The following is a 16,299-nucleotide window of genomic DNA, read 5'->3' as shown; positions in this document are numbered from 1 at the left end:
AGTTCAGCCTCTGTTCAGGCTAGAACTTCTGCTCAGATCTCTGGGTTCAGCCAATGTCTCAGTTACCACCCTGAGCTTTTCTGTCTCTCTTGCGCCCCCCCCCCCACCCTCCGCTCTCCCCTTGCCCATTTCTCTCCTCTTCCAACTTGGTTATCTGTGGTTGGTGTAAGCCCCTGAAGTTGTTCATGTTATGAAACTGGATTTTTGGACACCATCTGGGAGAGAGAGAGAATGAATGAGAATGTATAGAGGACACATTTGTGAGACCAAGGCAGGTGGTGGGGGTTGAGGGGGTGCACCTAAAGACATATGTTACGAAATCGCAGTAGAATGTATATGCGGATGTGTTACCCTCATTTTTCACTGTCCCCCTTTTCTCTCCATCCCTGAACTCTAAATAGAGAGTTTACATGTTTTAAATACATACTTATATAGTCAAGATACATAATGCATATAATGTGCATATGTAAATACTTCCTGTATAACAGTGCAGTGCTTGGAAAGCCTTTGGGCTGTGTTGGATCTCTCTTTGGACTAGGGAAAAGAAATGAACGCAGACTTTGTTGGAGAATCAGCATTGTGGGAGATGGGAACATTTTTTTAAAAATTGTGGTTCTACTTCCGGTTTTAACTTGTTGATAAGCCACCACATTTCAGCAGTAATCCCTTTTCTGGCGTAATTAATAGAAAATTAGTTTCTAAAAGTTAAAATTGGGTCAGAAATGGAGATGATTAAAATGTACAGTTGCAAAAGCCTGACCTTGCAAACCCCATTTATGCAACCCAGCTCCAGAATGCTTTTGAGTGCTCAGTGACTCACCGAGCTTCCTCTGGCTGGTTCAGTGTAGGCAAGAGGTTAGCCGACTCGGGGAAATTAAAACAATGTTGTACATTATATTGGTACCAGCCATCGAAAAGCCTATTTGGTATGCAAGACAGCAATGCCGGGATATATGGAGAGCCCTAGGCTAAGTACAGAAGATAATTACATTTGGAATTTTACTGAGTTAAGTCATTTATGGCTTCAAATAGTTGCAGAGAAAAATCAGTCCAAACACACTTAAACTTTTTTTGCTGTGACTTTTCAAGATAGGATTTAAAAAAAAATTAGTTATCATTGCATATGAGAAATTGCATTTTTCATAGAATTTTCCTCAAAAGTTACTGTTCTGAGCTTGTTAGTATTTTCCATTCAAACTATTGATTATAAACTTATTAGGACAGTAAAATATTTATGCAAGAAAAGGATACATCATAAAAACCTCCAATTTACATAGAAGTCTTTGGAAACATCTTTAAATTCAACATGTTTATGGAGAAGATAGAAAGTGGTGGGATTAAGCCCACCTTCAAATATACTCAGCACACAGTCAGCTCTTGAAAAGTTGAATTAGATAGAATTAACTCATGGCTTTCCGCCCCCACCCCTGGTTTGCTGTGGGACTTGAATTCAGGGCCTGGTGGCACTGTCCCTGAGCTTTTTTTTGGTTCCAGGTTAGCACACTACCATTTTGAGCCACAGTACCACTACCAGTTTTGTATTGCTTAAGAGACTCAAGGATTTTCCTACCTGAGCTGACTTCAAATCTCAACCCTCCAATCTCAGCCTCCCGATTAGCTAGGATTATAGACATGAGGCACTGGCACCTGACAAACTCATCCATCTTGCTCTGTGGATATGCAGATATTGGGAGTGGTATTTATAAAGTGGTGCATGCTTTTGCAATTATTTATTGGATATAAAATTGAGTTCTCATAATTCACTTAAATAAGTTGTTTACCAGAGTTGTCAGAATGTGCCAAGGCAGATGTTCATAACTGTACATTTGTGCACTAGGACAAATTCAGTTTCCTAGGAACTGAATACCGGTCTTAGGCATGTTTCTTTATTCTTCACAAAGGTGAGAGGAAGCAGAGGTGTGAGTCCATCACTAAATTGGGGTCAGCCAGGCAGCTTTGCTGAAGTTTTTTGGTCCGTGTGGCCTGGAAGGAGTATAAACTGATAGGCTGACAGGAGGAGTCTTCGATGTGTTCACAGATTTTATCATTAACCAGAACTAAGGCAGGTGTTCAAGAGTTCATAGCAAGTGAACATGATGATATAGCCACAAGTCATGGTTGGCACTTACCTGCAAAGCTTCTCACAGTAACTTTTTTATACTTTCTGCTTGATAGTTGCTTTCGTAGCAGACAGAACTGGCTTGTTCTGCTGGGTCTCACATCTGAAAGACTTGGTATCAGTAATCATGTCTACAGCAAGAGTTAGTAATTTAATGCCAGGCATAGGCTGGGACACATTTGAGGTTTCTTCTTAATCGTTGGGATACAAGCAACAAAAGTAGAGTAATGTTACATGGTGAATGAAAATTATGTGAAATTCAGATTTCATTGCTCATATAGCAAGTTATATTGAAACACGGCCATGCCCTTGCCAATTCATTTACTGATGATCTATAATTGTTTTCACACTAAAATGACAGAGATGGGTATTTGCACCAGATTCCCCATTACAGCCTGCAAAGCTGAAAATATTTATGTTCTGGCTCTTACAGAAATTTTCCAAGCAACTCCTGGTCAGCAGAAGAAAGAAAAGAAGCAATCTGTATGACATTATTAGCCAGTTGTTGCCATTACATTTCTGTCAGCCCCGTGTAGTGTATTGCTGGCTTCTTCGTGCCTCTGCCTTCTTCATTATAACATATAAAACCTGTCTGGTGATGACATTGTCAGGTACCCCACCAACAGCATCATGTGACAGTGCCTGCCAATCTTGGGGCCTGTAGAAAGCTGACCAAGGGCTATCAATATACTTCATTTAGAAAACATTTTCCAAGAAGAAGCTTGCTGGAGCCACCAGAAAGGATAATAGCGATTCAAGGAATAAAGGCAGCTTCTTTCATTCTAGAAAAATGGACCTCAAAATGATTTGACAGTGGAACTGTCCGTTTGTTAGATGGTGTTAGCTGACATTAGTGGATTCTTTCAACAACAAAAATCTCAAAAGGTCATTGCCAGAAGGCAACAGAGGCTACACAGATGTTAGCCATTAGTGTTTTTCTGTTTTATTTTGTTTTCGTTGGTTTTTTGTTTTGTTTTGTTTTGTTTTGTTTTGTTTTGTCAGTCGTGGGGCTTGAACTCCAGGCCTGGGCACTATTCCTGAGCTCTTTTGCTCAAAGCTAACACTCTACCACTTGGAGCCACAGCACCACTTCCCATTCGTTATTATTTAATTAGATAAAATGTAGCCATTTATAGGTTATTCTGTGTGTTGCTTTTATGCTATCTGAGAATAAACCTCAGGCCTCATGCATGCTCAATTAAATGATTTACTTTGAAGGATCCTTGTCTTGAGACACAGAGTTGAGAGAAGCTCTTACCAAGAATTAGAGTAGAGAGAATTGAGGGGGTGGTTCAAGTGATAGAGCACTTGTCTAGAAAGCACAAGTCCCTAAAAGGGATTGTAGGGCCTAGCACCTTTGTGGTCATTTGAGAGACAAGCTATAATTCGACTCAAAGCTATATTTCAGAGTGACGTCTTGCTTAAAGTTCAACATTTCTATGTTGGTGCTGTCGCATTTACAATGTCAGACACCTTTGTCTGGAAATGTACTTTTCAATATTCTTAGCTTAGAGCCATGAGGCCCACAAATTCTTCCCCAGTAGCAGGTGTCCAGAGCCTTAGGAATACATGGAGGGGACAGAGTTGTGCTCAGATGCCCTTCCTGTGGCAATTTCCTATGGGCATTTTGCCTTGTTCTCTCACCCACACTCTGGTGTAGATGGTCTGTACACGGCCCTAGGTTTAGTCTCAGGTAGCCACTGCTCTTCCCTTAAGCAAGGCATTTCCCAGTCCAGGAATTTCCTGAACCTGCAAGGATCTCACAAGTTGCTTCTAAACGTTTCATTCATCCACTTGAATGTGAAAACGGTTTGCCCCATCAAGCGTGACAGGGAAGAGAAGTTAAGCTGCAAACATCTCCCATAGCCCACTGTGGATCTCTTAGTCACTCACCCCCTGCCCAGAGCGCACCTAAGCTTCTGCTCTGTGTACGCAGACAGCATCTTAAAAATAGAGTCCCAGAGTGTGCTGGGGATATGGCCTAGTGGCAAGAGTGCTTGCCTCCTTTACATAAGGCCCTGGGTTCAATTCCCCAGCACCACATATACAGAAAATGGCCAGAGGGGGCGCTGTGGCTCAAGTGGTAGAGTGCTAGCCTTGAGCAAAAAGAAGCCAGGGACAGTGCTCAGGCCCTGAGTCCAAGCGCCAGGACTGGCAAAAAGAAAAAAAAAAATAGAGTCCCAGACCTGGGGGGGATCTGCATGGGAGTTTTAAGTTTCTGTGTACAGGTTTGAGGATGCCATCCCAGAAAACAGCTGGTACTCTCTCTCTCTACTCCACTGGTAAAATACTTAAGAATTGTGTCTCTATCTCTCATAGAACAAAATAGAATAAGAAACATTCAAATGAAGCTTACACCTGTAATTCCAGCTCCTGGAGAGGTGGAGATCACAAGGGTCACAGTTTGAGGCCAGCTTGGGCAAAAAGTTAGTGGAGACACCTATCTCAATGAATAAAAAGCCGAGCATGGTGGTACATACCTGCCACCCCAGCTACGCAGATGCATATGTGACAGGATAGAGACTCATCGTCTCCTTCGATTTTATGTAATGGGTATGTCTACCGAGGCCTTGAGCTTCTGAAGACAGTCATAGATTGTCCTGGTATGCGTTGGAATTGGAGAGAAGGCAGGTTCCTCTATCAGTATGCACGATCCATAGATTGTCCTGGTATGCGTTGGAATTGGAGAGAAGGCAGGTTCCTCTATCAGTATGCACGGTCCCGCATAGATCACGAACTGTATATAGCCTTTTCTCCTTGCCACTTCCCCGCCCCTTCAGGACATAGCGACACAGGCAAAGGAACCAGAAAATTTTAGAAGTGAGTACTGCCCATGCTCCCCCCAACCTCTACCCCCACCCCTGGCTTCAGCAAGTATGGTAAGGCGTTCCCCCCCCTCCCCCCCACTGTCCTTTAGGCCTGGACTTAGGGATTGAAATCTATATTCCTCTAGTTTCTAGGGAGTCACTGAAGTAGAAGGTCAGGCTTATACACTCTCAACCTTCAGGCTAAAGATAAAGTAACAGAAAGACTGGGGGGGGGGAACCCTCAAGTTTTCTTAGAAGGGAGATGTGAGGAGTATTAAGAAATTCATTTTCTGCCAGGCGCCTGGTGGCTCATGCCTGCAATCCTTAGGAGGCTGAGATCTGAGGATTGTGATTCAGAGCCAACCAGGGCAGGAAAGTCCATGAGACTTGTATCTCCAATGAATCACCAAAAAAACAGCTGGAAGTAGAGCTTTAGCTCGAGTGCAGAGTACTGGCCTTGAGCAAAAACACCCAGGGACAGTGCCCAGGCTCTTGAGTTCAAGCCCCAGGACAGTCACTAAAACAACAAAAGTATATTCTGAGCACAAAGGTTGGTGACATGGAGATTCCGCCATACGTCTCCATCTTTATGTATCTAATACATCATGTCTTTTGAATAAGAAGTGGAAAAAAAAACACATTTGGAGAGAGTTCCATCTTTTTTTTTTTAACCATGTGACTGTAGGACAGGGTTCCAGACAGATTTTCTAGGCCCTCAGTCTATGGATCCTCTAAAGGATCTTGAAGATAAGGAGCCTGCTCTGCATCAGTTTGGAAGGAAGAGAGTAGAGGGCTGGTGGCTTTTGCTCGTTAGTAGTTTTAGTCCATTCCATCACTCCTGGCCAGCAGCAGTTCACAGACAGATAAAGCATGGGTACACGTGACTCAGCTGTCCCCTTTCCTCAGCACGTGGTCTGGGAGGGAGGGACACCCAGCTTGTGGCTTGCACCCCATCAGACACAGGCTCAGGGAGGTCACGAGGCCTCACCATGGGGACTTGCCAGCCCCTCGGCAGCCACTTGAGATTTTACCCAGATCATAGGCCGAGGGATGAGGCTGGCAGGAGAACCCATTTGTTCTTTTTAACATCCATCTATCTGTCTAACAAGAGGATGTCTAGACCAGCCATCGTCATTTGCTTGCCTAGGATTGAGAAAAGGTCCAACATGTAGGAGATGGGAACAGCCTGGGCACAGGGGGATGAGTTGGTCAGTCCACTGCCTGAGGAAGTGATCTACTGAGTGTCTCCCAGAGACTTCCGGTGAGACATTATAATTAGTTCCCTAAGGAGCTCCAAAGCACTTGAGTGGCTCCCTTGTTGACCCCCTTATGTATGCAAGGTGGGGTCCTAGCTGCTTTGCCCCCCTCATTTCCTCAAACCTACATCTTTTTCACTCTGGAGTAGTTGCTACCAAAGAATAATGTAACATTTGAGAATGGGCCTGTGTTACCTCTGAAGTGCATGTGTAACCTTGTCATTACACAGATCATTACTGCTGCTTGGCCTTGGGAAAGGTGCTCAGTGGCCTGTTAGAGTCAAAGAAATCATTCGTGGTAACCCTCCTCACAGAGGAGGGTTAGAAAGGCAGGTTGAATTGTTCCAAGCCAGTGTTTTATGGCCAACATCTGGGAAGGGCTCCAGCTTTGTGGGCCTGCTTCTGTATTGCAGGGTGCTGCCTAAAGGACTCTATGGGGTTCTCTGCCCCCCACCCTCCTCACCTCTGTTATCAATAGCTGGCTTGAAAACATGGTTTCTGGGGCCTTATCTTAGTCTGCCTCTAGGAGTTGCCTACACAGTGACTCAGAATCACCCTGAATTTTTCTAAATTGTTCACCCTAGGAGCTTAAAGCTCTAAGAAAATGTCAGCCAGGAGACAAGTGCACAAGTTTCCATGGTTGAGGTAGACATGGAAGCTAACACAAAGCAATTACTTTGCACGGCCTTACCCCGTCCTTAGCAGGGTTATTTGTGACACATGGGCTTCCCATCCTTCAGCAAATAGATCATCCATCTGAGGCAGTGCTCAGGACATTCGCTTACACCACCCCCTGCCTCTCCACGCGCTAGTTCAGAGCCCCGTGCTGAGCACAGCAGCGTCAGAGCCTCCCATGGCCCCTGCTTTGTGACAGAAGCCAAGGAAAAGAAGTGGGAGCGTCTAGGTTTCCCCCTTTCATGTCCTTTGAAAAGCAAGACACTTATTTTTCATAATTTAAAAATCCTGCCTAACTTTTGGGAGCATTAGAATTCCTAGACTATGACTGAGTGGCAGTGTGCGTCTGCTTTAAATGTCAAGAGAGTCTTTAATAATAACACGCAGAGAATGTTAAGATGGTGACAGAACACAATAAAAAAAAGAAGAAGAAGAAGAAGAAAAAAAAAAAAGGCCGGGAAATTGTTCCATTGGCGTGAAATGAGCCATAGATTCTACCACCCAAATGCTGCCCTTGGTAATAGAGCAAGATTCAAAGTTTTCACTAGTGCCAACTTTGGAAGACTTGTGCATTTACTAGAGATGGATGAAGTAGATCCAGGTATGTTGGGTCTGGTAGAAGAATGTTAGTGGCTGCTGTGTGTGTGTGTGTGTGTGTGTGTGTGTGTGCGCGCGTGTGTGCACGTGCGCACATGGTCTTTTTCTTTTGATTATATGCTTTACAGAGCAGCACAGCTGGGGCTGTCCTAACTAAGTCACTGAACAGAACTCTGCCTAAGAGTAAACTATTTGGGGATACATACAGTTACTGAAAAAGGCAGACTCAGCCTGTGGGAGACCATAGTGTGAGTACACCATTGTGTAGACACTGCAGGGTCCTTCTTACAAAATGCTTCCTTCTAGATCCTTCCCTCAGAGACTGGGTTGGCTTCAGCAGGGTTAGGTGAGACCCAAAGTTCTATAGGGAGATCATCCTTGCATGGGAATTCTCCACTTGCCTAGTATAATAAGTTGGTGCTGGTTAAAAGTGTCATCCTCACTCCTCCCAGGTGGTTCTGCATCATACCTGGGGTGGATCAGGATCTTCATTTCATATAGTCGTCCCAGGCCAACCATTATAAACTAGGACGCTAGTAAGATTAGAAATGCCCTTCTCAGCTCCACGACCTCATCCTGGGAGCCCCAGTTTCCCCAGCTAAAAAGATAGGAATAGGACCACAGGATCCTTAACAGTTACAATTATCCCTATTCTGGTGAAGGAGTGTCTCGAATTTCTTTCCTTCAGTCCCTAGGAAGTTAGCCTTTGACAGATAGAAAGGCCTTCCTTAATTTGAATGTTGTTTCTCCTGAGTAAGAGCTGCCAGAGTGGATGTAAAATGATTAGTCCTCTCAACCACAGGGTGAATAAAGATGGGAAATGAACCCCACACCCTGTTCCTTCTTCTCTGCTAAAAGAATGAGTTTAATCTGCCGCGTTTTTATCCCTGAAGAAGCCGAATGGAGCTCCTCGCCTTCGGCGGTCATCACTGCACCGGAGCAGTGGACAAGTTCAGATTGTCCCCGGCCTAGGCATCTGAAACATAATTTGAAGCCATGGCTAATAGGAGAGGGGATGGCCTATATCAGCCATAGGGGGAAAACATTTGCCCAGAATGAGGGGAAGACACAGTAAGAACCAGAGACATAAATCCGTGAGAAGTGGCCTTTGCCTTCACCAAGCTTCAGTCCTCTCCCATTCTTTAAGACATAGAAATGATTTCTCTTCCAATTTCCCCCACCTGCATTCTCCACAGAACCCCTATTAGGTAGATCTAGATTCCAAACACATACTCAGTCTAGTCTAGACTAGACCGATTTAACTTTAAGAAAAAAGATATTTTTAAACCTCCATGAAGCATTAATCGCTTGTTCCGTGCAAAACGTCATCTTTTCTTCAGAACAACCCTTCAGAGTTCAGAGATAATTATTCCGTATTTAGAAAGAGAGATGAAATACTTAGGAAGGTTACATAATAGGCTCAGCACACCAGGATTTGAACACAGTACAGTGTGATTGTTGTATTCATGATCCTCGTTACTTCGATTTGACCATCTTTCCACATTTTTAATGCACAACTTGTAATTTTAAAATATCCCTTGTCTGAGCAGCAACCTCTAACATGGAGCTCTCTGTCATACGTTTTTTTTTTAAAAAACCACATAGTCATTCTCTCCCCGATAGTAAAGCTTTTAGAGAACAAATCTCCTTTGATATCACTTACAAAAAATTGAACTTGACCTTTGGACTGAATTTCTCAATCTCTTTTTCTTGGTATTTCATGGAATCTGCAGCATAAGATAGAATGTGGGGTTACTCTTGCTGGTATAAAATGCTTGTATTCTCTTCATGCAGAGTGCTGGCAAAATAGATGGGGATGATGAGCTCATGGAATGATGGCATTAAAAAGTAATAAAGAATGTAAAAGCCTTTTTGAAGGGCCAGCGAGTCTAGCAAATGCAAGACAGCCATTGTAGAGAGAGAATGTGGTTGGAATAGGTGTGGTGGTTTTGCCTTAAACACAAATAGTACATTTGGCAAGTATCTTCCTATATTTGTTGACATCATTCTCAGTAAGGCTTTAACTGATTAAATACCTAACACACATCCAAAGGTATATTCTTTGTCAGTTTTTTTCACTCACCAAACAGAGAAACAAAAGCTGGAATTTTGCCTTATTAGGTCACTTTTCCCATGTTTAAAGTAACAGAATTAATGTGGTAGAATTGGGCCTCTAATGGGACGATGAATTCTCTGTTCTTTTGGAAGAGTAAGAACACATTCTCTATGCCATTACCTTCCGGTTGCACACATGGCTGTGTGTATGCATTCTAGGCACGTGTGTGTGTATACACACACACACACACACACACACACACACACACACACACACACACACACACACCTGGTTTCTATTCCACTTATCCTGACTAGTAAGAAGGTTGGACCATTAGATACTTGCACGGAGAGCAGATGCTCGCTTTTGATGCTGGACTTTTTTTGGGGGGGGGGGGGCTGGTCCTGAGTTTTGAATTCAGAGTCTGTGTACTGTCCCTAAGCTTTATTTGCTCAAGACTAGTGCTCTACCACTTGAGCCACAGCTCTGCTTCTGGCTTTTTGGATGATTAATTGGAGATAAAGAGTCTCAAGGACTTTCCTGTCTGGGCTGGCTTTGAATCTTGATCCTCAAATCTCAGCCTCCTGAGTAGCCAGGATTACAGGCCTGAGCTCCCAATGTCTGACTTGATACTGGGCATTTAGGTTTTGTTGTTGTTGTTAACCCAACGTAAGTGTCTATAGTCGCCGTATCAGCACTGTTACATCCAAATTAAGACCCAATCAATATGTAGCCGACTCTAGTAAATACCATCTTTTTGGGATGGCAGGCTTCTTTTTGTGTTAAGAATCACCATTTGAAAACTCTGTTTTCAAAAATATTTTAGTAGTTTCAATATTTTTTTAAAGTAGAACACACAAAAAAATGAATTAACTGTAGAAAAATGCCGTGTCCAACATTTTAATTGTTCTAACCAAGCCACTTTGGAAAACCGAATTCCTTTCGTATTATGTGTTCAGAGAATCTTTTTATTTTGGCAGTTCAATAACTTAGTAAAGAACAGAGGGCGAATAACATAGAGTAGCTCCTAATATGGCATCATTTTCATTTCCTGTTTGTTGAAAGATAAACGCTCACACTGTAAGGCTCTTTATTTTTTTTTCCCCCTTCTTCTTCTTAATTTATTCTTCCCCCAACCACAAGGGGATAAAAAGGAATAAAAAATCAAATGTGATATGGCTTGCCCGCTGACTCATCCAGAGAGGATAAGCCAAAAGCTGCTTCTCTCTTTGTGCCCTTTCCCTTTCCTCCGCCTTCCCCTGGTTCCCGACTCCTTCCCCCTTAGAAAAGAATTTTCTTTTAAAAGTTGGAAACACATTCAATTTTAGAATTCCACCCCCCCAAAAAAAAATGTTTTTAAGGATTTAAACTGTGTGACGGGGAAGAAATGGGTCCCCCTTTCACTCTGAGACATTGTTGTAGAGAAACGTTCTCTAAAAGCGTTGAAATCAAACAGCCTGTACACTTTCCAGATTCTCTTTCCTTCCCTCCCTTTCTTTCCCTTTTCCTCCCTCTCCCTCTTGTTCCTCTCTCCCTCCCTCTTTTTCCGTTCTCCTTCCTCTCTTCTCTCCCTCTCATCAATCTCTTCTCCATTTCCACTAATGCCACAGCTGCTCTTCTAACAGCATCTTTAGTTCGATGCCTTTCCTGCATCTTTTATGAAAGTTCTGCAGGTCCCCGTGTCCAACGGCCTCATAGTAACAAAGTTGTCTTTACATCAAATAAGTGCAAAGCACAGTGGCATCTGACAATTAATATGTATGAGTATATACTGTGTATATCTGTAGCATCAGGAAGATAACAGAGTGTTTTGTTTTTTGCCAGTTATGGGGCTTGAACTTGGGGCCTAAGGTACTGCCTCTGAGCTCAAGGCTAGCGCTCTACCACTTTGAGCCACAGCTCTACTTCCAGTTTTCTGGTGGTTAATTGGATATAAGAGTTTCATGGACTTTCTTACCCAAGCCGGCTTTGAACTGTGATCCTTACATCTCAGCCCCCTGAGTAGCTAGGATTACAGGTGTGCGCCACCAATGCCTGGCAAGAACTCTATTTTAACATGTATTTAAAACTTACTGAGAATGACTGTGACAACACATCCTCCAATGTGGAACAAACAAATGAGCTACTCTGTTCATTTACTGATGAGCGCTGATCAGCCTTTCTATCCCTGTTCCTCCCTGTCCACGTCACCGGCCTGCACTGTGTTCATTTCTGCCTTCCTGTGAAGAAAGATGAAGCTCACTTTCCATCACAGCGTCTCTTTACCACCACAACTGATGAATTTATGAGTTTGAGCTAGCTTGCTAGCTCATTTTCCTCCGGCCTCTCATGAATAAGGCTGGTTAATGGGCATGATTCACATTGGGCTTTGAGCTGTCTGATTTCCACAGGGTTCCTTGGTGCCAGCAGGTCTAGAACTTCCCATTTAAAGTCTAATGGCATGGTGTGTTGAGAAACCTCACCCCAGCACCTCCAGCTACTGAGAGTTTGGCAGTGGTCCTATACATTTCAAAGATGCTTGGGAAATGAAAAATGATTTTGTCATGGGCTATGGTGCCATCATTTTTGAAATATGCATAATTTTGGATGTTAACATAGGTTCTGCATCTGGATTCAAAGAAATGACAGAGCCTTTTCTTTCCACTAGCTTGCAAAAGACAAAGAGCGCCTGCAAGCCATGATGACACACCTGCACGTGAAGTCTACAGAACCCAAAGCTGCCCCTCAGCCCGTAAGTACTGGTCTTCAACACAGGGAAGACCAAAAGGAACTTCCAATTGTCTTTTCCTACTTGCAGCTCACCTGACTCTTTCTGGTTCCCTTTTATGGCAAAGCCAAGATGCTAGGCATGTAGGGAGACACAGGAAGAGGCAGACCTGCTCCTGGTCCATTAGACCCAAGCCATAAGCTCTGGATCAGAGTGATTGGTGCTAAATGAATGGGCTCAAGTCCTTTCTGCAAGCCTCCTGGGAATGCTAGTAACAGAGAGGAAAAAAATAGACTATGACAGCCGAAGTGCCTGGGTCAGCAGAGACACAGAGATGTGTGAGAAAGGTGCAAGGCATGGTTCTGCCTAATCATAACAGAGAAAAGAAATCAGAAAGCACCCTGCAGAATTCTCAGAGGCTCAAGTATGGACACCATCAAAGTGGTTTCTAAGGACTCTAAAGAGAAAATCACTTTGTCCCAGCTGAGAGACCAAACGTGATACATGGAGAAGACATCTGAGTTTTAGGAATCTCCTTGTGTCTTTCCTTGTTTTCTTCTCCTGGATCTTGAAGCAGATCATCTCCGCTCAGGAACTGAAACCAGAGCAGAAGAGACAGGATCTAAACTCCACATTCAAACTTGCACATACTTCCCTATGGCACATCCCTATCTATAACATTTGCATCACTCAGATACTTACATCCCTAAAAAAAAAATGTCCTAGTAGCCATAGATGATTATTCAAAATGGAGACAGTGCTTTGCTTCCTGATTTTAAGATTTGTAAAATTTAAAGGTACACTGCCTTTATTTGATTTTGCTGGGAGTCTCTGTGTGAAAATTAATTGAGCGTTGACAATCTATAGTTAGTACCAGCAATTTTAATCAATATGCAATGATGCAGCATAATGGCAAAGTATTGGTTTATCTGTTTTGACTGATTTTTTTTCTATAAATAAAGCAAACATACACCCATATATGTATGATTTATGATGATAGAAATAAAACGGAGTCAGACTATTAACCCAGCAAATATGGTAGCTTGCCAAGATGCAGTTGGCAGACAAAATTAATGTCTGAAACAGAACACATTACTGAGATATAGGACATAAAATCATTAAACACTTCGCGCATCCATTTTTACTAGGAAAGAGTCCTTAGTTTCCGTGTATTTCACAGTAAATGGCTGGAGGACTGGCTGGGTTAGGCGACCACATGGAAAGTGGGAAGAAAAACATAGCCAAGCCATCAGTATGGCTTCTTTTACAAAAGTTCTGCAGGTCCCTGTGTCCAACCGCCTCATAGTAACACGTGTTGCTTGTATTAATCCCTTCTTTCAAGAAGAACACTGGGAAGAACATGAACCCAGATAAGCAAATTGGGGAGTCCCTGAGATGACTTGGCAGGTTTCTATAATGAGCTTGGGCAATTCATTGCACAGGGAAGTGACTGCCTCGGAACTTTCTGAAAGTCTGCAAATGGCTTTAGCAGGGGAGGGGTTGAATGTCTACACCTAGAAACCAGGTCAAGAATGAGTTGTTGTTGTTTAAATCTCCTATGCCTTCATGAATGAGAAACCGTAAGAGAATAATAGCTGGACTCAGCATTGGGGTACTGGGCTTCTTGTGGATCCTGGGGCTTCTGGGGAGAAAGAGAGATATAGCTAAAGAGATACAAATGCCCATAGTGTGCTGAGCCAGGGGTAGGGCTTGTTGACTCCATCTGTGGGAGGGCCATTGGCAATTTCCTTGTGACTTACACAGCAATCCACTAACAGGGAAAAGCAGCTTTGGGGAGGAGATAGGGGGAGGGGAGAAAGGTTTGTCTTGATTAGTAGTGAAAAAAAAAGTGTTGTACATTCTAGGAAATTATAACTTTGAAGGGGACCTCCTACTAAATTTATTTTTAACTGCTCTATTGAAAATTCTCTACCACTAGTCAACATTATCTCTTCGTAAGCTCAGCACAGTATTTCTTTATTAAAAGAAATAGGCACGAATATTTTTGACTGAAAAATTAATAGCTTTTGAATTCATACACAGCGGGTTTTCTTTTGCAAAGAAGTCCAATATCACTGCACAGTACTTCTGTAACCATTTATTTAGAGTCCAAGTCAAACCTTTGACAGCTAGAGCAGTGCTACAAGCCGATATAAAGAACTCCAAGATGTAAACCAACAATAGGCCGTCTGTGTGAGGTTTGCCATTGTCAAATACATAGATTGTTTGGATTAGTTTATGTAAATGTACTGTTGTATTACCCTTTAAAAAAAAAAGATCACATTTGTGTATGAAAGTGGTTCTCTTCACAGGCAGCATTATAAATTCCTTCTCCTTTAACTCACATGTAAGAAGTAAAAATTGGGGCCTGACAAGCAGATATTGTGTGACATTCTGTTGTCGGAGTGAACCTGCCTTCTTTTCATTTATTGGAAAATAGAAAATTTTATTATAGATACCATCTTATAAATCAGGAATTATTAAAAATATGTATAGGTGAGGCATTGGGAAATTAATTATAAAAGATAGACGTGTAATGTTTTGCATGAATTTTCCCTTCCTTGCCAAAAAGAAAAGAGAGAGAGAGAGAGAGAGAAGAAAAGACACATATTGCAAACCCTTGATTCTTTCAAATCGAGGGACCCAGAGCTATCTGGTGACTGATCCAAATGTGCAAAATATTTCCTGCAGCCTGTAATTAATTTATTCCACCCTAAATAATAGAACGCCTGGTAGAGGTTTGAATGCATGTCCTTCTCAAACCCGTGGTTTGAAACAAGCAGTCACTGTGATTTTCTTCCAGCCCTAGATAGGGACCTTCCTGTTAGACCCTTGCCAGTGAGTTTATAAAGTTGTTTCTTCTTTCCATTTCTGTGCAAAAGGAACACTGTGTTTATTTAAGAATTCTTAGTCACCAAGTGATAGAATGCTTTGCTGTAAATTTGCCTTTCACTAAATGCCCTTTGGGTGGTAAGTGACTTTGGCTGAATGCAATCATCTAACCCAGCCCTGCTTCATTGCAGCAAAGCAGCTGCCAACACGTTCTCAAATGTTTCTTCCATCAGCTCGGGGATGCATTTTCTGGATCGTAGCGTGGGGCTCATTTCAGAGCTGGATGGTTAGAGGGCATTCTCATCTTGGGACAGTGCCCCAAGGTGTCCATGAGGCTCTGAGGTCTACCCACACTGGGAAGGAAGTTTAAGGCCGCCTGGAACACCAGTTCCCAGGCTTCCTGTCCCAGACTCCTTCAATGCCAGGTCTTCCTGATCTACACATCTGAAAACCCTAGACCCAAAGTGCAGGTGTGTTTGGAAATGGAATTCCTGCCTTTACGAATCAACAGATATATCTTGGGCAAGGCTCTGGGCTGAACATAGAGTAGTCAGATGGAAAAGACTCATTGTTGCCATGAAAATGTCTTGTGAACCAAACTAACAACACAAATTAGACATACACACACCCAAATCAGTACGTGCACTACGTGGCATGTAAGTTGGGCAAGTGCCTGGGATGGTGGAGTCAAGGACAACTTGTCAGACACATGGAGTCTCATGTGAAACCTAAGAAGATGAGATGAAAGAAGGCAATGGGCAGCTTTCTGGATCTTTCCTTGGGTGAGCAGTAGATGTGCAGACCTGTGTGACTCTGAGAGAGGAAGGTGGTTAATGAGAATCAGTATGGAAAAACAAAAGGAACAGCCAACCTCATCCCCAAGCTTTTCTTACATGTGCTAAGACCAGGCCTTGCATGGAAGTAGTTCTGCGAGCATTTAGGAGGGCTGCCCCCCGGTAGCAGCTGTGGACATGGGAAGGAAAGGCTATTCTTTTTTTGTTGTTGATGTTGGTCATGGGGCTTGAACTTAGGGCCTGGGTAATTCCCTGAGCTTTTTCTCTCAAGACTCTACCATTTGAAGCCACAGCGCTACTTCTGGTTTTCTGGTGGTTAATTGGAGACAAGAGTCTCAGGGACTTTCCTGCCTGGGCTGGCTTTGAACCACAGTCCTCAGATCTCAGCCTCCTGAGTTGCTAGGATGACAGGTGTGAGCCACCGGCGCCCAGCTAGATAGGCTATTCCTGACACAG

At 43.1% G+C, this 16,299-nt stretch overlaps 1 protein-coding gene across 5 annotated transcripts in view; it reads left to right on the top strand.

Moving 5' to 3' along the window:
- The window catches only part of Foxp1 (forkhead box P1), a 153,854-nt gene that overhangs the window by 110,835 nt on the left and 26,720 nt on the right, over positions 1-16,299 (top strand). For all 5 annotated transcript variants that reach the window (XM_048356153.1, XM_048356151.1, XM_048356152.1 and 2 more), the window contains exon 8: positions 12,158-12,241. In XM_048356153.1, coding sequence (XP_048212110.1) covers positions 12,158-12,241 — 84 coding nt within the window. The remainder of the gene's footprint in view (positions 1-12,157; positions 12,242-16,299) is intronic.

The sequence above is a fragment of the Perognathus longimembris genome, chromosome 10, assembly GCF_023159225.1.
Source record: "Perognathus longimembris pacificus isolate PPM17 chromosome 10, ASM2315922v1, whole genome shotgun sequence".
Taxonomy (NCBI): domain Eukaryota; kingdom Metazoa; phylum Chordata; class Mammalia; order Rodentia; family Heteromyidae; genus Perognathus; species Perognathus longimembris.
Note: the sequence above shows the minus strand (reverse complement) of the source record. Positions and strands in the feature narration are given on the sequence as shown.